The sequence below is a fragment of the Pleurodeles waltl genome, chromosome 5, assembly GCF_031143425.1.
Source record: "Pleurodeles waltl isolate 20211129_DDA chromosome 5, aPleWal1.hap1.20221129, whole genome shotgun sequence".
Lineage (NCBI taxonomy): Eukaryota > Metazoa > Chordata > Amphibia > Caudata > Salamandridae > Pleurodeles > Pleurodeles waltl.
Window position 1 is genome coordinate 1703491289 of NC_090444.1, and position 21795 is coordinate 1703513083.

Below are 21795 nucleotides of genomic sequence, written 5' to 3' on the forward strand. Positions count from 1 at the left end.
CACAACGTGCCCCACAGCAATGGGCACCACTGCAGCAGTGGTTCCAAACAGTGTCAATGGCCACTAGTGCAGCCAAACAGCAGTCCTGACTTTTCAACGTAGTTTCCGTGACCCGTCCAGTCAGTCTTTGACCGTCGCCTCTCGTAGTCGCTTCAACTCAGGCAATCAGTGCTCCCTCGCGCTGGGACCGATTCACAATTACTGCTTTGAGCCACTGCGACCCACTAAGCAGCAGGGAATAGAATGGCATGATCTCCAGCAGATGTCTTTTCCAGTTCAAAAATGAGTCCAGGTAATGCAAAAATTCACATACTTGTCGCAATTCAGTATCACAACAAGTCAATAATAGATGTCTGGTACATTACACGGTCTCTGCTGATTGGGTCCACAAAGTTCCAGGGGAGGATGTTGTTTGAAAGTTGCCCCCTCCACGACTAGTCATCGCCAGTGTTGTAAATAAAAATATTTGCAAGTTAAAGATGATTTCCAGAAGTTTTCTTCCTTAACAAACAACATCTACGTCCAATCTCTTCAACAGGTACCTCAGATCCTAACTGTCATAACTACCTTTTCAGAACGTTCATAGTACATCAACATTCTAAAGATAGATGGTAAAGACAAGGAAAAGGTGGAACGAAGTGTACCATTAATTTATATTCAATTATACAATTGAAGTATTAGAATGTAAATATATTTTAAATACAACAGTATACTTGTTTTCTTACACAGCCACAATTATGAGTTGTAGGCAGTCTCAAGTAGTATAAGTCAAAGAGGGCTCATTTAAGAATGTCTTCTCCTCAATTGTTGGTCTCTCTCAGGAAGCCTTTTGCTCCTGTTACTTATCCTATTTTGGCGCAAATTGTGCTAGGAGAGCTTTGGCTATTAAGGCCTACTGGTTGATGCAAACCTTGAAGATATCCTTAAAACAGAAGATTGTTCAAGAGTTTTTACTTTTCGAACAGCTTATTGCAAACTGGTGGCTCATGCTTAGTTTCAAATTTAAGATGGACTTTAAACAGGCATTACAGAGCTCCCAGTCTTTAATAACATGCAGATTTTCCCAACTGTTTAGCAAAGGTCTATCCTAATTTAACTAAAGACACCAGGGTGAACATCATCCCTCCTCTGTTATTGTTTCATTGTTATGCTAACCAATTTTGTTTGTTTTTAAACCGACCCATTATTTCTGCATTGAAAAAAACGTTTTTCTTCCTTTATTCCTATGCCTGCAACAGGTCCTTTTAGAGCACAACACAGTGGATTCTGAAGTGCAACCTTTGAGATGCATGGCACACTTTGGTAGCTTAGTAAGATCATTTGTTGGTCGAAAACGAGAGTTAAGTTGCTCTACTGCTATTGGTATTTGTTTTTACTTTTCATACTTTTCCGCTTCAAGCATGGAATTTTGTGTGCATCGCAACCAGGAAAGAGATCAGCGTGAATCAAAGACTATCTTAAGTGCTCGTGCTATTTCGTATTGGTTTTCTCTTCTTGCCCCCTTCCACACAGAGAGAAGTTTTCGTTGTTTTTCAGTGGCTGCTGATCATAAAGCAAAATGTGAGATAAAATAATATTCACCTGTATGACTTTAATCGAACCGGGCCCTTAGTAGAGAACCAAGAAAATCTGCATTTTCAGTCAGTAGCATTAAGCATTACAATACCTGTGCTTTTCCTTTTCCAATTGAATGTGCAGGCTTAGAAGTCCCAGAATGCAGTGCTACAAACTATAAAACTAGGGGCCTCATTAAAAGAATCTGACGCATCGGCTCGACGCATCGGCTCGATGCGTCAGATTTCTTGCGCTGCCTCACGACCCCCTAACCACGCATTGGATGCACTGTATTACAATATAGAGCTCCATGGCGCACATTTTCACAGATGCCTCAGAAATTCTGACGCATCTGTGGCGCTAAATTCGCGCATTGCTGGGCTAGCATAAAAAAAATATGCTCCTGCAGCAATGCCTGGAGGCCCCCATTGAAAAAAGCCCTGCATCAGTCAGCAGGCAGTAAAATTCTGATGCAGTGAAGTCGCAGAATGATGCAGTGAAATGTTGTCACTGTGTCAGTTCTGCGTGGCTTTTCCCGTGTACAATGTGAAGCAAGGTTTTACAAACTGAATAATTTTGCCCACTGCGTTAGTTTGCAAATGTGGAGCAGTGTAGAGCACTGCTTGCCCCACCGGGAGTCAAAAAAAAAAAAAATGATGCAATGGTGGCGCAAAGATCTTGTAAATGATGCCATAGGACTGGTTGAAAGTCACTTTCAAGAGTATAGTTCTAAGAATAAATTAATTTATAGTGGATTCCACATAAGAACCCCAAACTGAACATAAGTAGAATAAACTATACACACCTACGCACACTACCTCTATAATGTCAGTAACCAGGAACCAGGTACACCTGTTCAGCTGTAACACACACTTTTATTTAGGCTCATGTGACTATCAGAGGTAAATGTACCGAGTTAGAATACTGGACGATTGGAATTTTTAATTTTCCACCACCTGCAAAGATTGTATTTCAGTCAATTGTATCTGTATAAATCTGCGTACATTTAATCATGGTAAAATAATAAAAAGCAAAATTACTTGGATGTTTTTGAATCGCTTTTCTTTCCGAAGAAGGTGCTGCAACACATGCGTTTGCATTTTTCTTTGCAACCAACCACTTGGTATATGATTGGGTTGTACATGGCGGATGATTTCGCTAGTAACGTCGGTACAACTGAGAAGTAGAGCGGGACCGAGTCTGGCTGTCCGAAGGCCGACCACACTGACACAACTGCATACGGGATCCAGGCGATGAGAAATCCTGCACAGATCGACATTGCCACCTAGTGTGAGAATAAAAAATGACACGAGAATGTGAAATGCCATCAAAAATATGCCCTTGATTCTTTGGCTAAACTATAAAAGAATTTCTACAGCACTGTTCACTAATCCGCTGTAAACTGCACAAGCAATAACCCTAAAGGTGACCCCGACAGGTAAATGCACCATCTAAGTTTTTTCCAGTGAAAGGCATTCCTGTATAACATATGCAATGCTTTTTTGGATCTACATAGCACAAACACGATTCGACAATGTGAGCCTGAAATTCAACAAACTGTCTTTTTTTTAACAGGAGCCCAAGTATGATTTTATATATGAAGATGTACGTTGCCATAAAACATATATCACGCGACCCCTGATATCCAGCTTTTATCATCCATCTATTGGCGCCCTGGACATAAAAAGAAGCGTCAGTTAAATGGCTATCATATCTATATGAATAAATACTTTAACGTAATTCACATTTTCTGGTCTTAATAAAAGTAAAACTGTGCGTAGCGGCTTAAGGCTTTCTCTCAACTTGACTCTTCAGTCCTAGTCGTTTGGCTGCTTGTCTGAGAAGGAACGACATCGAGATAGTTTAACAAGCTGTGGCAAGGCCAATTGGCCTATTGTTGGCTCCAGCCTTTTGGCTTTGTCAATCAATGTTTTATCACTTTTTTTGCAAATAGTTGTTGTTGGGAAATATAGCAGCCCCTCAACTAAAAAAAATAATAACAGCTGTTCTCTCTCTCTAAAAGCACACATTGCCAAAGTGGTGCCTGGCGCTAAAGACAACTACTATGTGAATCTTCTCCTTGGGAAAGGGCAGACTGTTGTAATTTACGGTGAAATTAGCCAGTGACTGAAGTGGGCTGACCCACTGCCCTGTGCTGTATGCTGAGGTGGGCGGAAGAAAAGTGTGGGTGACACAAAAACAAAGCAATCGATAAAGTGAGTTGGCTGTCGCCCTTATAACCGTGCATGTTATCCATTTGATTTTAGCAAAATCAAAATGTCTTGGCTAATGCCAGACCTAAGATGATATTTCCATTTTTCCCACGTGTAGCCGTTTGAATAAAGTACTACGTGACTTGCTTCTTGCTCACCATAAAGACCAAATCGTGTGTTCATGTTATGCGATTTAATTTATAAATAATGATATCTACTTTCTTGATCACATATTTCTTGACAAAACAATCTCCTCTACAGTAATATACAATATGGTTACTTGAAACGGTGTATTCAATGTAAGCTTCAAAATACTGCTTAAGTGCACTTTGACAAGCACGATCAGAATAGTTTTTTAATTATAGCGCTTTAAGTGATTTTTATGTCCCTACAATAACCTGCGACAGGATTTGCACTCAAACAAAATGGCGTCAGGAGGCATCGCAGGGCTATCATATCACAAAGCACGCAGGGTGTATATAGTCATCAGGTTTCTAGTGTGACACTGATTGCTCCTCTTAGCAATTCTTTTGTTAGATCCCACAATTAAGGAACTAGGAGCCAGATGTAGGAAGCCGTTTGCATGGTGCAAACTGCGAAAATCGCAGTTTGCGCCATGCAAACGGCCTAACGCGATGCACATTCACAAATTGCGAGTCGGTACCCACTCGCAATTTGTGAATGCGACTCGCAAATAGGAAGTGGTGTTCCCTTCCTCTTTGCGACTTGCATCGCAATTCAGAATTGCTTTGTGACCGCGAATGCGGTCGCAAAACAACTCGCAGTTACCACCAGTGTCACACTGGTGGTAACTCATTCGCAAACGGGAAGGGGTCCCCATGGGACCCCTTCCCCTTTGTGAATGTTGCCCAGAATGTTTTTCAGAGCAGGCAGTGGTCCAATGGACCACTGCCTACACTGAAAAAACGAAACCAAATGGTTTCGGTATTTTTTTTAATTTTGCAACTCGTTTTCCTTTAAGGAAAACAGGCTGCAAAATGAAAAAAAAAAAACTGCTTTATTTAAAAAGCAGTCACAGACATGGAGGTCTGCTGACTTCAGCAGGCCACCATCCCTGTGAGTGCAGGGACTCGCTATGGGGTCGCAAAATGCGACCCACCTCATTAATATTGATGAGGTGGGTCTTTGCGACCCCATAGCGAGTCACAGACGGTGTCTGAGACACCGTTCTGCATCCGAGAATGCGACTCGGAAATTGCGAGTCGGACAGACTTGCAATTTCCGAGTCGCAATCTCGGAGTTTGCTACATGTGGCCCCAAATCTATCTATGCATGCAGGACACACGTCCTACAAAATTAACCGAGGGCATCCCCTGCAACCGAGATGTGATATTTATTAAGATGTGGTTCTACTCTAAATGTACGACATCATCCCAACATGCACATGTAGTCACTGCCGAGATAACGTGCACCTTTTGAGTTGTAGTGACTAAGGGGTAAGTGTATTTGTGACGCCATCCCCCAGATGAACAGGCTGCCCTCGTGTGAGGTGTTATAATCTACCTATAAGCCACGTGCCACTGAAATCTCGAAGAAACTATTGACGTGCAAGAGGAGAACAACAGAAGATAGAACTGTTGTTTCTGCTTCCGGTAATGCCAGTGTACTTATCAGTGAAATAACATATGGTATCTCAGCTAGCTTACCGGTTGATCAAGTGCCAGTCGTAGAATAGTTGTTCCCTGTGGGTAGGTGGATGGTGTGCCATACAGGGACAATCAATGGCACCTAATGTATGAGGAAGGTGGTTGTAGGATACAAATCCCTTGCCACCATTTGCCCTCATGCTAGTGACTGTGGCAGAGCGATAGACTTGTGCATTATATTAGTGAAGCATTTTAATAGCTGTTGCAAGCATCAAGATTGCCTGTGAGATGCATTTGGTGCCTGAAGTGACCCTCTGGAAAGACTCAGTGACCATGAAATAGAGTGCAGCCAGTACTCGGACAAAGGCAGTTATAGCCAATGAGCAGTCTGTGGTAGTGTCAAGTTCCTGGTCCCAGTATGCAATGATGCTGAGTATTACTTCAGTGTGAAGCAGTATCTGACAAAGACTGCTTCCCTGGATATACCAAAGATGATGCTTTTTTTCCCTATAAAACCTCTCTTTCCTCTTCAAATAACTGTCCCCAAAATTAGGAGGGTGGCCTCAAAGATATTCACTGACACAGTGACCCTAAAAAAGTTGTTTGGTGTGAGACTTCATTTGTTACGTGGCCAGCCTATTTGTGATTTTTTGGTGTTGGAGTGAACTTCCTACATGGTTTTCTTCATTACAAGTTTTTGACCACTCCTTCCCCCTTGCATTAGATGGTTCTATGTGTTAAGATCCTTGTTGTAATATGATATTTTAATAAATATCTTAGTTGAAAATGTTATAATATATTTATGTTAAAAACAATATATTTAAAAAATATTCTCAAAAACATCAAAAGAGCATTAAGTAAAGCATATACCCTTTAAATTACCATTTTTCTTTGGTTTTATTCCTTGGCTCCATTGATTTCTATGAGAGTGTGTTGCAATACGTGTGATTGACCATGTGTGGTGCTTACTTCATGACTTGGCTTTAGTACATTTGAGTCTGTTGTGTCACTTTAAGAGCTGTAGTAGAATTAGAAGTGCGTTCTGTAAATATCAATTGTCTAATTCTTTTGTGGCTATGTTTTAGTATTAGCATGCCCCTTCCTTAGTATGGAATAAACCCCAATCTTTGTGTCCTAATTTTTCCTTATTTTTCACCATTCCTCCTTGTCCATCTCATATTTACTACAACAACCCATCCTTGCATGTGTGAAGATACAGAAAAGCTAGGAGAAGCAACGGTGGAGATTTTCCGACTATACTTGGCTGGATTGATCAAGGTAAATTGCACATTGTTCTTGATCCCAACAGTGATGAACGAGTGAAAGTTGTGGATGAAGAGTTAGATTTTGCTAAGGAAATGTTGTGCAAATTTCCTTCTGTTTTAACACGACTTTAGGCAATTTGAAGTGTTATGAACACTGTATAATTTTGAAAACTAATGTGGTTCCGAAGGTACACAAGGTTAGGAACATTCCTATTATGATCAGAGATGAAGTATCAAAGGAACCGGATAAATTGGTAGCTTTAGGAGTAATACAACCAATTGAAGCTTCAGAATGGATTTCTCCATTGGTGATTGCCAGACGCAGTAATGAGAAGATGATACTATGTGTGGAGGTGCGCCATTTGAACAATAATATTGTTATCAATCGTTATCCTCTACCAAGGATTCATTAAATGGTTCTCTCTCTAAAGGATGCAAACATATTTTCCACTATCGATTTATCTGCTGCGTATCATCAGATTTCCTTGACCTCTGACTCCAAAAAGTAAATAGCGTTTATTACACCTTTCGGTTGTTTCCAATTTAACATGATGCCTTTTGGGCTAGCATCTACTGCTGCAGGTTTCCAAAGACTTATGTTTCAGTTATTTGGAAATAAAAATGGAATAAAATGATTCCAGGATGACATTCCAATCTATGAGGGAAATAAAACAGAACATGATTCAAGATTGAAGGATGTGATGAACATATTAGAGAAAAGTGGATTAACAGTGGAACTTTCAAAATGCCTTTTTGCTAGGGACAGTGTCATTTATTTGGGTCGTGACATTGGAGCTCAAGGTGTCAGACCAAAAGCATCTCTTGTGAATGATATCAAAGAAGCTCCTTTTCCAAGTTCTAAGGATGATGTCAGATCTTTATTAGGATTAGTTGAGTACTGTGCTAAATATATTCCTCAGTTTGCTGACAAAAGTTTTTATTTAAGGCAGCTGTTGAAAAACAAAGTAAAATTTGAATGGTCTAAAGAGTGCCAAGAAGAATTAAACCACATAACTTCAGAAATTGATAAAGTTCAAGCTTAGCAATGCTTTGCTCCAAACGTGGATAACGGTATCACAATGGATGCCAGCAGTAAAGGATTGGGTGCGGTACTGAGCCAGAAGGAGAAGGACGGAAAGGAATTTACAATATCTTTTGCTTCTAGAGACTTATCGCCAACTGAGGAAATGTATCCGATAATTGAGAGAGAGAGGCGCTGGCATGTGCATGGGCTTTGGATCATTTCAGAGCTTTTGTTTGGAGAAAACCAGTGACAAGTTTTTGTGATCATAAGCCTCCAGTGAAATTGTTGACAACGGAGAGTACAGTGAATGCTTCAGCAAGGATTGCCAGATTGTTGATAAGAATGCAGGATTACATACATAAACTGGTATATTTAACTGGCAAAGGCAATCCTATCTAGAATGCCTACAAAGTTAGAAGAGGATGAGAGTTGGAATAATTTTCAAGTAGCCTTTCTACATGCTGATGGTAGTCATGCTGTGTGCAGGGAAGGTTGGATGGCTGAATATGATAAGGATGTAGTACTGACTGAAGTTAATAATTTCTTGCAAGGAAACTGGCAGATAAAAGTAAACTACAAGAAGAGGTTAAGCCTTTTTGGGAAGTGAGTTTGCAGTTGTCTGTGGAGAATGGTTCAATTATGAGTGGTGAGCGGATTGTTCCTCCTAAAAGCTTAAGGAAAACAATTGTGGAGCTATTCCACCACGGACATTTTGGTATTGTAAAAACTAAAGGTGTGGTAAGGAGTTTATTTTGGTGGCTAAATGTGGATGTTGAAGTTGAGAGGTTTGTGATAAGTTGTTCCAAGTGTTCTAGTGCTGAAAAAATGTTACAAACATTCAGCCCACCAATGAGTGAATATTTTTCGCCGAAACAACCCTGGTAATTTGTAGCAATTGACTTTGCAGGACTGATTGGTGAAGAACAAAAATTTGTAATAGTTTTGTTGGATTTGTTTTCAAGATGGACTGTTTTAGATATCATGGAGAAAGCAGACACAACATGTGATTTGGGATTCTTAGCTAAGGTTTTTGTGTCTGAAGGTTTACCTAAGATGGTGTTAAGTGACAAAGGGGTTCAATTCTTGTCTAAGGCATTGAAGGAATACTTCAAAAGGATTGGTGTGCAACATAAAACTACTTCCCTTTATAATCCCAGTTGCAATGGCATGGTGGAAAGATTCAACATGGTGATCAAGGGAGTTATTCAGTCAGCTTTTGCTAGTGGTATGGATTGAGAAGTACAGTTACACAAGGCTGTATGGGCAAACAGAGTGATAAAGAATGAGCTAACAGAGTTGTCACCTTGTGTAATAATCATGGGGGGGCAACCTAGGGCCAAGTACTGTCTAAATTGGTTGCATCAACCCAATATTGTACAATGGTCTTTGGAGTCAGTTCAGAACAGGACGAAAGAAAAACATGCTGATATGAATAAACGTTATGAAGAGCAGCATGGGACTAAACCAGTTGACATTGTAGTGGGAGATTGGATTTGTGTTAAGAAACCTGGTAAGGTGATGAAAGGACATAGTCAATTTTATGAACCAGAGGAAGTAATAGAAGTATTGAATAATGCAGTCAGAGTGAGCAATGGTAAAGTATGGAATCTCAAGCGTGTGGTCAAGGTGGGTAAGGAAGTTAGGAGACATAACTCTTCAACTCAGGATTTTAGATGGTTGGAAGGGGAGGTAGATAATACTATCAGTAACAGAGGGGTATTTAAGGAGAATAATGAGAATGAAAATAGTGTTGAAGCGAACAAGAAAGTGGAATGTCATGACGTGATTGAGGATGTTGATGGTGATGATGGTGGAGAAGTGCTGGAAGGAGTGAGAATAAGGAAACCGCCTAGTTGGCCTAAAGATTTTGTGTATGGAGAGAAGGTTTTCTTGAGTTAAATTATAAGTATGGTTTACTTGTGTTATTTTACAAGCTGATATGTGATCATTAGAGCATATAAGGAATATAATATGTATTGTTCATATTAAGTATTTAGAATTATTGTAAGTGTACTTGGTATTGAGTACTATAATTAATTTTCAATGTTTATGTTCATATTTTATTTTTTATATCTGTATTTGTTGTGTTTCAAAAGGAAGGGGGTGTGTTGTGTTTATAATTAAGGGGGTCATTCTGACTCTGGCGGCCGGTGACCGCCAGGGTGACCGACCACGGGAGCACCGCCAACAGGCTGGCGGTGCTCCCAAGGGCATTCTGACCGCGGCGGTTCAGCCGCGGTCAGAAAGGGTAAACCGGCGGTCTCCCGCCGGTTTACCGCTGCCCCATTGAATCCTCCATGGAGGCGGAGCGCGCTCCGCCGCCATGGTGATTCAGACACCCCCTACCGCCATCCTGTTCATGGCGGGAAACCCGCCATGAACAGGATGGCGGTAGGGGGTGCCGCGGGGCCCCTGGGGGCCCCTGCAGTGCCCATGCCAATGGCATGGGCACTGCAGGGGACCCCGTAAGAGGGCCCCACAAAGTATTTCAGTGTCTGCTTTGCAGACACTGAAATACGCGACGGGTGCAACTGCACCCGTCGCACCCCTGCAACTACGCCGGCTCAATTCTGAGCCGGCGTCCTCGTTGCAGGGGCATTTCCGCTGGGCCGGCGGGCGCTCTTTTGGAGAGCACCCGCCGGCCAGGGCAGATATGTTTGAATGGCCGCCGCGGTCTTTTGACCGCGGTGCGGTCATTTGTCGGCGGTACCTTGGCGGACGGCGTGACCCCCTAAATGTCTTCCACTGTTCCAATGTACGGTGTGGAACATTCACGGAGGAACAACAGTGGAAAGCGGATGGAGTGGGCGCATTTTCCAAAGGCTCCAGACAATAAAGCTATTAAATTACAAATTGTTGTTAAATTTAATCACAACACCCTCCTATTAAAAATAGATGTCAAAATGTATGTTATTTACCATCCTGTTAATCAGAAAGGTGAACAGGAAAAACGACCTATGTAAGAAAAACTATGCTACAAATTCCACATTAACAATAGTAATACTTTTTGAAAGGTAGGCATTATCTTTCAGCTAACCAACCCTTTTAAAATTACTACTCCTGTCATTTTACCAAAAGGTTTCATTTTAAGAAACACTTTCAAGAAAGACCCAGTTATTCAACTAAGATAAATGGTAATCAGGTTTTAGAAAGTAATGGTGTACCTTGGTAAGTTTTATTTCCAGTGAATGATTGTTTTGAATCCTGGAATCGAAAACAGCAACTTCTTTGGCAGATGACTTGACTTTGGCAATGATTTTCACATAGGAAAAGACAATGACTGCAGTAGGCAGCAGGAGGCAGAAAACCAGCATGCACAACACAAAGGCCTGTCCACTCCTCGAGGCCTGCGCAAGCCACCAGTCCAAAGTGCATGATGTCCCAAAGGGCTCTGGGGCATAGTTTCCCACTCCGACCAATGGCAAAGTAGCCCAGAATGAAGCATAGAACCAAATGACTCCCATGCAGATAAATGCATGGTGCCTCTTCAGCCAGGTGCCTAAGGATACAAAATGTTAAGTATGAATTAGACTGGCAAGAGTAGAATTAACTTTTTGAAAAAGAGTACCTAATTAAATGAAATCAGTCAAACTAGTACCACAGTGCTCTATGCCGAATAAATATCCAGAGTTGTACTTCTCTGGTACATGCTGTACATTACTTGCATCTTTTTCACAACACCTTAAAGTGGACTACATGCAACATTGACCTCCAGCCTAAGACAAGCAGAGTCTGATATGTATGAATATATATTTATATATTTATATATATATATATATATATATATATATATATATATATATATATATATATATATAATATCATCCAAGTTTCTCTGTGTAGAAAAGCTTATCCAAGCAGGGCGGCACGGCGCACAGGGACGGAGCACCCTTGCAACACATTCCATCATTTCTTCACGAAAAAGAAGTGCGCCGTACTCAAGTTAGCCGTAAAGTGAGGCACGTTTATTTTCAAATCATCAAAAACTAATGCTCTTTCCTTCCGGACGCATTTCGGCTGTTAATGTCAGCCTTCCTCATAGGTATACGATTCCGTTTGAAAATAGCCACATGATAAACAACCTTCAATTTATGTTGTAGCGTTAAAGTCACAGTCTCTTTCACATTTGCCTAGGCACAATTCACAAATTCACTGCCAATAGAATCATCCAAGTTTCTCTGTTTAGAAAAGCTTATCCAAGCAGGGCGGCACGGCGCGCAGGCGTGTAATGAAGCGTTCTATTTGGGTCAGGGAGCTTTTTTTCTCTTGGGCCCTCTAGCTCCTGCTGGAGTCAGACTTACGCAAGAGTGAGCACCCTGATTGGCTTCCACCATAATGAGAAAAATGTTGCTGACAGCCATTAAAGGGTTTGGGGACTTAGGGCCACATGTATGATCACCAGATTTTGCGACTGCTAATTGCGACTCGCAATTAGGAAATTGCAAACTACGATGTACTAATGTGTCTCAGATACATATAGTGATTACAAGTGGGCCCAAAATGGACCTGCCTTATCAATATTCATAAGGCAGGTCAAAATTTGCGACCCTTTGGGAATGGCCAAAATCACAAGGATAGTGGCCTGCTGTGGTCAAACCACCATGTCTGTGACTGCTTTTACAATAAAGCATTTTTTTTGTAATGCAGCCTGTTTTCCTTAAAGAAAACGGGATGCATTTCAAAAACAAAAACAAAAACAAAAGGTTTTCACTGCCTGATCTTAAAACATGTTTGCACCCACATTCATAAAGAGGAAAGGGCCCCATGGCTACCCCTTCCCATCTGCGAATGGGTTACCACTAACTTAAAGTTGGTAGTAAACTGCAAATGTTTTGTGACCGCATTCCAGATGAAAAAAATTCATACATCCCCCTGTGACACGTTATTAGGAAGGGCCCGCTTAACACACCCCTTCCTAATATCGACTCACAATATAATGCAATTCAGTAAAGGTTACCGAAACGCAAAATAGAGTTAGTACATTTCAAAAGGCTATTAAGCTGTCACAAACGGCTTGATTCTATGTTTGCGACCACTAAAACCTTTTGAACATGTGGCCCTTAGTCCATTGTCCTGAAGGTATAGACAAAAAGGCTGTATTGGAGCACTGTGGAGATACCCTGTCCCCCTAGATCCCCTGGGGGATCTAGAGGGACCCCCCCCCCCCCTTGAAACTAAACAAAAGAAACAGCTAGGAAATGCAGCCATCCAGTGAAACACACCGCCTAACATATTTAATAAGGGAAGAGGGAACAGGGAGTCCCTCTACCCGAGCCATCAGAGGCCTCGGGTGCCCACACCCAGGGTCAAACATGTTAAGTATGGGGAGGTGGAATGAACGGTTCTCCTTCCTGATCCAACATAGGCCTCAGAGAGCCCGCCCCAGGGACAAACATGTTCAAAATGGGGAGGAGGTCATGCAGCCCACCTCCCTGAGCGATTAATGGCCCTGGGGACCTCATCCCCCAGAGTCAGGCTAGTTTTGGGGTAGCCCACACTCAGGAAATAGTGCTTTCCCAGCCTTCACCGGTATGGGCAGGGGAACCTGTGTTTGCTGTTACGCGGTGGTAGTATTTTCAAATCCTCTGCCAGGGGAAGCAAACACCAATTCTCCTCCCAGGGAGCAGGAGCTTAAAAAATGCAGTAATGCGGACAAGGAAACAGATTTAAATACTGCTCCCACTCGCAGGGAGCAGCGTTAGAAGCTGCGCTCTGCAGGAGCGAGCAATACTGGCTCCCTCTGGATGCAAGAACTGGCTGGGACTGTGGAGGCCTTGGAGCAAAATGCAGCCAGACCCTGGGGGATGGGGACCCTGGGGGATGGGGACCCTGGGGCTGAAATCCTGAAATCAGCCCAGGGAGGAGAGTGAAGGGGGGTAATTTGAGGTTTCATCAGTGATATTATAAATTATGTCATAGAACACGTCATTAATCATTTCATATTTGAGGTCATAGGTAGTGCCGGGGGGGCACAAGTTATAACCAGTGAACTTCTGTGGTTTTTTTCAAAACATTAATGTTGTCACTGACAAATTCATTTAACCATAATTTTACTTTAACCTTTGTTTTTTTTAGCTATATTACCTACTGAAGAATTCCAGTAGGTAGTTATGAATAGGACTTAGTTTTCGCAGAAAAAGTGTTTTTTGCCTTGGCTATATCTGTGGTGCCATTTGACTAATCTTCATGAAATCTTCCCAAAAGGTGTCAAGTTGGGTCTTGCTGTGCATGGAAAGTTTCAAGGTGATCTGTCAAGCGGGATTTAAAAAATAGGGGGTTTCAAAAACTGTGTGTTTTCCATGTTAATTCCCATAGGGCTTTTTAACACGCCTACAGCCCGAACCGCTAGATGGAATTATACCATATTTGGCAGAAAAGTAGCCTTTGGTCCAGAGAGGACGCTTTTTGTTATATGGTTTAAATCCGTTCAGTAGTTTTTGAGATATTTAAACAAAACCAAATTTGATATCTAGAAGAGCGAATACTTGACAAATATTCCTGACCTTGTACAGAGATTTGATTGGCTGCCAACACTTCAACCAGAAAGTGTTGGCAGCCATTTTGCGACTCAGCTTAAGCCGAGTTCTAAGAAAAAGAAAAAAAAGAAAAGAGGGCAGGGTAGGAATACCCTAACCCCCTAGCCTTCATCAAGGTGTTTCACTTGCACTCTGACGGGACAAGGCTGTGCACGGTGTGGGGATGGGTGGTTGGGGGTTGACTGCAGGGGGTGGGCTACCGCCAGGCACTATGGCTAACCCCTGCTGTGCACGGCCAAAGCTGTGCATGGGTCAGGGTTGGGTGGTTATAGAGGGTTGTCCAACATCCGCCGCGCATGGGTGATGGCCGTGTGTGTTGCTGGGTTGGGTGGTTATGTGGGTTTGCCCGCAGGGCTTGCAGCTAACCCTTGCCGTGTACATCCAAAAGCCATGCGCGACGATGGTTGGGTCAATGTAAAGTAATTAAAATTACTTTATGTTAAAAAAAGCCATAGAAATTCACCCGGAGGAAAAAAAAGGTTACAGGGACGTTATAGTTAGGCTAACATTTCATACATATAAAACCATAGAAATTTAGCTATTTCCAGTAACTGTAACTTGTGCCCTAAGGTAACTATAACTCCCGCCCTCGCCATCCAATGCTAATTACCCCAGATATTACATGATTCATGACATCTTCTATAACATCATTGATAATATCACTGTAGCATCTGCAGCAAAAATTATTGATTAGAAAACTGTGCAAGGCAGGGGGCGAGTTATAGTTGCCTTACGGCACGGGTTATAGTTATTTATTATTTATCTATCTATATATATATATCTATATATATATATATATATCCAGAAAAATGGTGTATTTAAATCGCACACCAAGGGCTGCACATCATTCAATACCAGCTGGTAAAATACTCAAAAAAACACTTATTATCGATAAATTCATCGGCTGCTATTTATTGAAAAAAGATTAGATTGCAGGTAAATCACACCAGCAAAAGTTGGTACAAAAAGCACAAAAAAAAGATCGACAATGTGCCCACCATTCAAAAGACACACACGCTGTCCCAAACAAATGTCTACGCGTTTCGGCCGAAGCCTTCAACAGGACATATATATATATACACATTGTTTTTTTATAGATATGCATATGAGGAAAGGGATGCTATTTTCTATGCAGACAACTCTTTTTAACCCCTTCAGAATATAATATGCCTCAAATTACTAAAACTTCTCACATGCTTAATGGTCTGCTTTCATGCATGCATCAGCTCATATTTCAACAAAATGGGTGCATAATGGTTTGCTTTTGTCTTGAATAAAAAATGTTAGCTTTCTAGTTGTTCATTAGAACTCTGCGATAATGCTGAAGTCGATTAGTAGGGATTCAATTGACAGAGGGTGTTGAAAGTACTTATTTTTATCTGTGTTTTACAGTGTTATACTGAAAGTGATATTTGACAACTCACCGAAAATGTATCCTAATTCACGTTTCTAGAGCAGTAATCATAATTTCTATGACAAAAGTGCGCCCATTCATTGTGTTCATTTCTAAAGTAAACACTTTAGGTTTTTACAGCTTTGAATCTATCATATGGCACTCAGGTGTAACACATATCACAAATGCATAATGGTGGGGCTCTTGTTTTTCATTGGAAAATTTTACACAGAATATCGGGCTATTATCACATAGCTGAGGAAGATAGTGTGAACGTATAGGAAATTAGGTCATATTTTTGCTTCTGGAGCACCCTACATAATCTGTATGAGAAAATCATTGATCACCAAACATGGTTCACTAAATCTCTGCAGTCAGCATTTTTAAGTAGTGAAGTCAGCTGGGGAAACACCAGAATTCCTAAGATGAGTGTAACACTACCAGCCAATGATATATATTTGACTACAATTTGTTATCACCCTAGATACGTGCTCATTTTGTGACCTTCAAAACCTGGCATTTACTAAAATGCATTTCAATGAGGAGTATGGGCTAGATGTACTAACACTGGCAATACCAACTTCCTAATTGCGATTCTTTCCAAATCACAATTAGGAAATCGGTATTCCTAATATATGAAACTCCTGAGTTTCATTAGCGATTCCTTGTGGGTTGCAAATAGACCTACTTCATGAATATTAATGAGGAAGGTCACAATTTGCAACCCATTAGGAATCACAGCCATCACAGGGATGGTTGCCTGCCTGGCTCAGCAGGCCACCATGTCCGTGATTGCTATTTAGTAAAGTATTTTTTTCTTTTTTTACAAACATTCATACCTGGAGGAGGGCAAACCTGCAAATTGAAGCTGTGCAGCATTTTGTTTGGGGATCGTGTATTGTGTTGCAGCATTAAGGGAGAGAGGGAAACAATGTTCCAAGAGCGTTAAGCGAGGGGCACCCCAGGTACTTTCTTTGTCATTCAGAACTACATTTGGTGCTTTTGCAGAGCAACATTTTAACTTGGGGAATGTTTTTTTCACAGGAAAGTTGCTGATTAACTCAGGAAGCGCTCTCTGACCTTAAATGATATAGGTGGTCATTCTGACCCTGGCGGTCTTTGACCGCCAGGGCGGAGGACCGCGGGAGCACCGCCGACAGGCCGGCGGTGCTCCAATGGGGATTCCGACCGCGGCGGTAAAGCCGCGGTCGGACCGGCACCACTGGCGGGGTCCCACCAGTGTACCGCGGCCCCATTGAATCCTCCGCGGCGGCGCAGCTTGCTGCACCGCCGCGGGGATTCCGACCCCCCCTACCGCCATCCAGATCCCGGCGGTCGGACCGCCGAGATCCGGATGGCGGTAGGGGGGGTCGCGGGGCCCCTGCAGTGCCCATGCCGTAAGAGGGCCCCTACATGTATTTCACTGTCTGCTGCGCAGACAGTGAAATACGCGACGGGTGCAACTGCACCCGTCGCACAGCTTCCACTCCGCCGGCTCGATTCCGAGCCGGCTTCATCGTGGAAGCCTCTTTCCCGCTGGGCTGGCTGGCGGTCTGAAGGCGACCGCCCGCCAGCCCAGCGGGAAAGTCAGAATTACCGCCGCGGTCTTTCGACCGCGGAACGGTAACCTGACGGCGGGACTTTGGCGGGCGGCCTCCGCCGCCCGCCAAGGTCAGAATGAGGGCCATAGAGTTATCCGACCTTTTCCTTAAGTACTTCTGCCCTTTTAAAAATATTAATAATCTTTTGAGGCCACACAATCTTATGGGATTTTGTCCACATTCTATATTTTGGCCTTTTACAGTGTTAATCCTTAAAGAGATTGCAAACTGAGATTGTACTCCATCACGTACTGTTTCCAGGTGAGCGTATTTTTCAGTGAAGTTATTTTTGGCCTGTTGTGTGTGGTATGCTGTATTGATTGGGCATATTTTGACTTCGCAGAATCTGATAAAATAGAATTTCTGCAGATGAGGAGCCATGGTGCCTCTGCTGCATATACTTTTGGCTTGTCCAGGACCAAGTGCACAACTCTAGGTGAGGTGTTGTACACACAGGAGGGAACATGGGTCCGTATTTATGGAAAGTTTGTGATGCCTTAGTATAATTTTTTTTTTTTTACAGTAAAGTGCACTAACGTAACACCATATTCATATTCTGACGCTAGACCTGTCTAGCGTTAAAATAACTGAGTTAGCATCAGTTTTTAGGAGCTCCAACCCATCTTGCGTCATATTGCAACAATGATATGAAAGGTAGGTGTTCCCTTCTAAAAAAATGACACTAGCCCTCCACTGCCATGTTTACCTCCCAGCGCAAACATGACACAAGCTAAGGCATATTAGCATCAAAATTTAACACCTGGTCAGATCAGGCATTAAAGAGAGGCCACATACCACCACTTAAGGAAAACATTTAGAAAGAGCATTAGCAACCTCCAGGACAACATGGAAGTGTCACTGTTCCAGCTTGGCACAAACCACGGATGTCAGCGACGACAACAGGTCCCTCCACAACCACCACAGCAACCCCAAACACCACCACAGCAGCCACAAAGGCAGCACAGAAGGAGGGAAAGGATCTTACGACAGCCTACACTTGCGCTTCCTTTTCTCCTTCTCACTGGGACTTCTCTGGACCCTCCTAGCTCGTACGTGGGTGACTGGGGTCTCCCTGGGGTCTCTCCTGCCCTGCAATCTCCATCTTGTGTTTCAATTTGTATGTTTTCTTTCTTGTGCATTGTTTTTCAATGCTAATGCAGTAAAAAATGGTGCAGACCCGTTTTGCGTAATAAATATGTGCCGCAAAATGGTCTACCACCACTTTTGCTGCATTAGCATAATTTTCCCTTAAGGCATCTTGCAATGGTTAGCGTAATTTATTATGACGTTAACCATTCCTTGGCGCTAGGGAATGACGCTAGCTCGCATTAACAATTATGACGCAAAACTGCGCTAGCACAGTTGTGTGTAATTTTTCATAAATATGGGCCTTAATTTATAAGATTTCACACTTTAATAATTCCTATGTGGCTTTGTTTTGTTCTCTTGATAGGTTGCCTCTTTTCAATTTTTTTTTTGTCCTGATGGGGACCCACCCTTGAAGATTTTAATTGGCCTCTTGTAGTTTGGGTTGAAACTTCGACATTATCTGTTTTCAGACTGTACTGAACTCATTGTCCTCAGGAAGGGAAATATATTGATTCAAGCATCCACCCTCATTTGATGGATAAACTGTTGGCTATCTATTGTGACCACAGACAGGCTTATGAGCACTGCAGATGGAACTTGAATCGCTTACTCTTTGATGTTCTTTCAACCTATTTTACTTACCTTTACATGAACACTTCTTTCGAGCACTCTGTTTCAACACAAATAAGCAACCATTCTATTTCAAATGGCATGTATATTTTACTGATCCTTAATATAATTAGAACGTTTTTTGCATAAAGTTTTATTTCTTTTTTCTTATGTTTTCTCTCCTGTTGCTTTATGACTGCTTTATTCTAACTGTGTAGGATCAAGCTATGCAATTTGATCTGTATACTTCTTGTATTGTGGGACCCTTTTGTTGCATGTACATAGTATACCCATTCTGGGTCATCCTATTGATTTGTAATGGAGCCATTTTAAAGTAGGCCATGGTGAGCCAACCATTTCCCCCACACCCACTTATGCTTTCGGGGCACTGGAATTGTAGATCGGCTCCCCAAGTTTATCTCACCAAATCCATCCCCACTCTTCAACTCGCCAAGGTTGGGTAGAATGGAGGGCACTGGTGTTTAGCAATGTCTCATTTGCCGATTACTGTCCCAAAACCAAAGAAGGTACGGTCTACCATCGGCCCTTCAAAATCATCCACAATACCAAGCAGGGCTAATCTTGATAAGGGCTTAATGGAGCCTCTTATTACCTGTGAAATTTCAGTGAACACCTTCTTCCAGTACCTCCCAATAATGGGGCAATCTCATGTCATGGGTATCTGTGCACTTGCAATAATTAGAGGTCGGGCCACCAGCTTGTTAGGCTGCCACTAATACAAGGGTATGAGGTAGGCCATGTGAAAGTAGCTCAGTTGGATGGGCTGTAGTCTGGAGGGAATCACCAGCACATTAGGAGACATGCACACATCTCTCCAGTCTGGTTCATTGAGGGGTACCAGTCATTGCTAACCAGCTTGTTGTTAGAGGTAGGAGCGGGTTGGGAGAGTTATTGACCAGTGATCTGTAGGTGTGGGAAATACCTCATTAACCTATGGTGCCCATGAGTTGTTATGGGTCTAGTGTATTGCATTGATGTGTGGTCTCCAGGAGTGTGTGGTGGCAGTGGAGTGTGTGTAGTAATTGTAGGTAACAGAAGATTTGTTTAAGGAGTATCTCTCTTGGAGTCCTTGGAAAGACTTTAAATGGATTGTGCTCACTTTCCTGGGTTTGTTTTACCTGCGCCAGATTAGCCTTTTTCTTTCCTGTTTAGTTAGCCTGTGTTTTGCCTGCTGTACCAATTAGCAAGTCACTCCTGCCTCGCCACTAGTTTCCTGACATTTCCACCTTTCTCGCCTCCTGCTTCCTGCTGCCCTGTGCCTCTCCATTCCCCAGGACAGCCTTAATGGAGGCAACAAACAAGTCTGTCTGTGCCTCTCTGCAACTGAACTGAGCCCAGAACCAGGAACCCTGGCCCTCTGACCACCTGCCGATACTCCACCGCAGAGCCCTGGATCCCAGATGCCTCAACAACTGCTGCATAACTTCTCCCCAATCAATGGAAGAACCATTCACCTACAACCACTGCCACTTCACCTGCACCGCAGGACCACCCTCCCACACAGGAACCCTTGCCACACTCTACCATGAGACCACAAACACCTCCGAACTGCTACACTGTATTCTGCTCAACACCCGGTCCCACTGCAAATACGCCCCAGAAATCTGGGATACCATTACCACCCTGACCCCTCACTGAGACCATGCTCAACCTCTCCTTAACCCTTGACATCATCACTACAATGCCCTACTGCTACAAGATTATACACCAAGACTGCACCAACAAACATGGAGGAGGCATCGCCATCACTCACAAGGAAACTCTCCGATGCACCACCACCGAAGATGACACCACACCTTTCATGCAGCAGCTCAACTTCTAACTCTATACTGACACCAGGACGACTATCAGAGGCACTATCACCTACAGATCCCCCAGGAATGCGACCTGGTTTCTGCAACACTGTCTCTGAATTCATGACCCCTTCTGCTATCGATTCCAAGCACTAAATCCTACTCGTTGACCTCAACTACCACCTCGATGACCCAAACAATGCCAATTCCACCTATCTACTGGAAAGAATGAGCAACATTGGCCCCAATCAACTTGTCATCGACCCCACACACAATGCAAGACACACACTAGACGCAATCTTCACAGCCAGTGACGGAGTCAAGTGCAGCCATGCCACCAAACTCCCCTGGACCGACCATGCCATCATCCACTTCATCACCACAGGCTCCACGGACACCATCAAGCCCTCAAGCTCCTCCCACCGCAGCTGGAATGACGTGACTGAGACCCAGTGGATGGCCCGCAGCACCATCCACCCCAATACCACATCATGCCTGGAACAGGCCATCCAGAATTTCTCCGAATGGATGATAAAATGCGCCGACAGTCACTCCCATGAACCCATCCAAAACCCGAAGATCCTCAAGACAAGCCAGTTGGTACACACAAGAACACAGAACAATCATGCATAACTGAAAATGACTATAAAAACAATAGTGCACCACCAAAGACCCCCACCAACCTTCAAATCAGCCCTCAATAAATACCACCAAATGCAACAAGGACACAAAAAGAGATGCCCTCACAGGCAGCAATAAAACAAGTGGCAACCACACTAAGGAACTCTTAAACATCATTAGAGTTCTCCTGCTAGAGTGCCACAAAGAACACGGTCGCCCTTCTCAAGAACTCTGCAACACCCTGTCGGACAACAAGATAGCCACCATCCACAACAGCTTCGATCCCCAATCCTCTGACTTCGATGTCGCTATGGACACCAGTCACTCAGTCACCACATGGAATCCACTCACCACGCAGATCACCAAAGCTATCATGTCCTCCATCTAGTCTGGAGCACTAATGGACCCCTGCCCCCACCATTTATTCAACCTTGGAATCATCAGATATTCCTGGACTGGGGTGAAACAC

The 21795-nt window shown here is 43.0% G+C and overlaps 1 protein-coding gene across 1 annotated transcript in view; it reads right to left on the reverse strand.

Annotated features, from left to right (window-relative positions):
* Positions 1–21795, reverse strand: part of OPN5 (opsin 5) — a 344280-nt gene that overhangs the window by 42919 nt on the left and 279566 nt on the right. The window contains exons 5-6 of the mRNA XM_069236052.1: positions 10828–11162; positions 2595–2839 (exon numbers count right to left, since the gene is read on the reverse strand). Coding sequence (XP_069092153.1) covers positions 2595–2839; positions 10828–11162 — 580 coding nt within the window. The remainder of the gene's footprint in view (positions 1–2594; positions 2840–10827; positions 11163–21795) is intronic.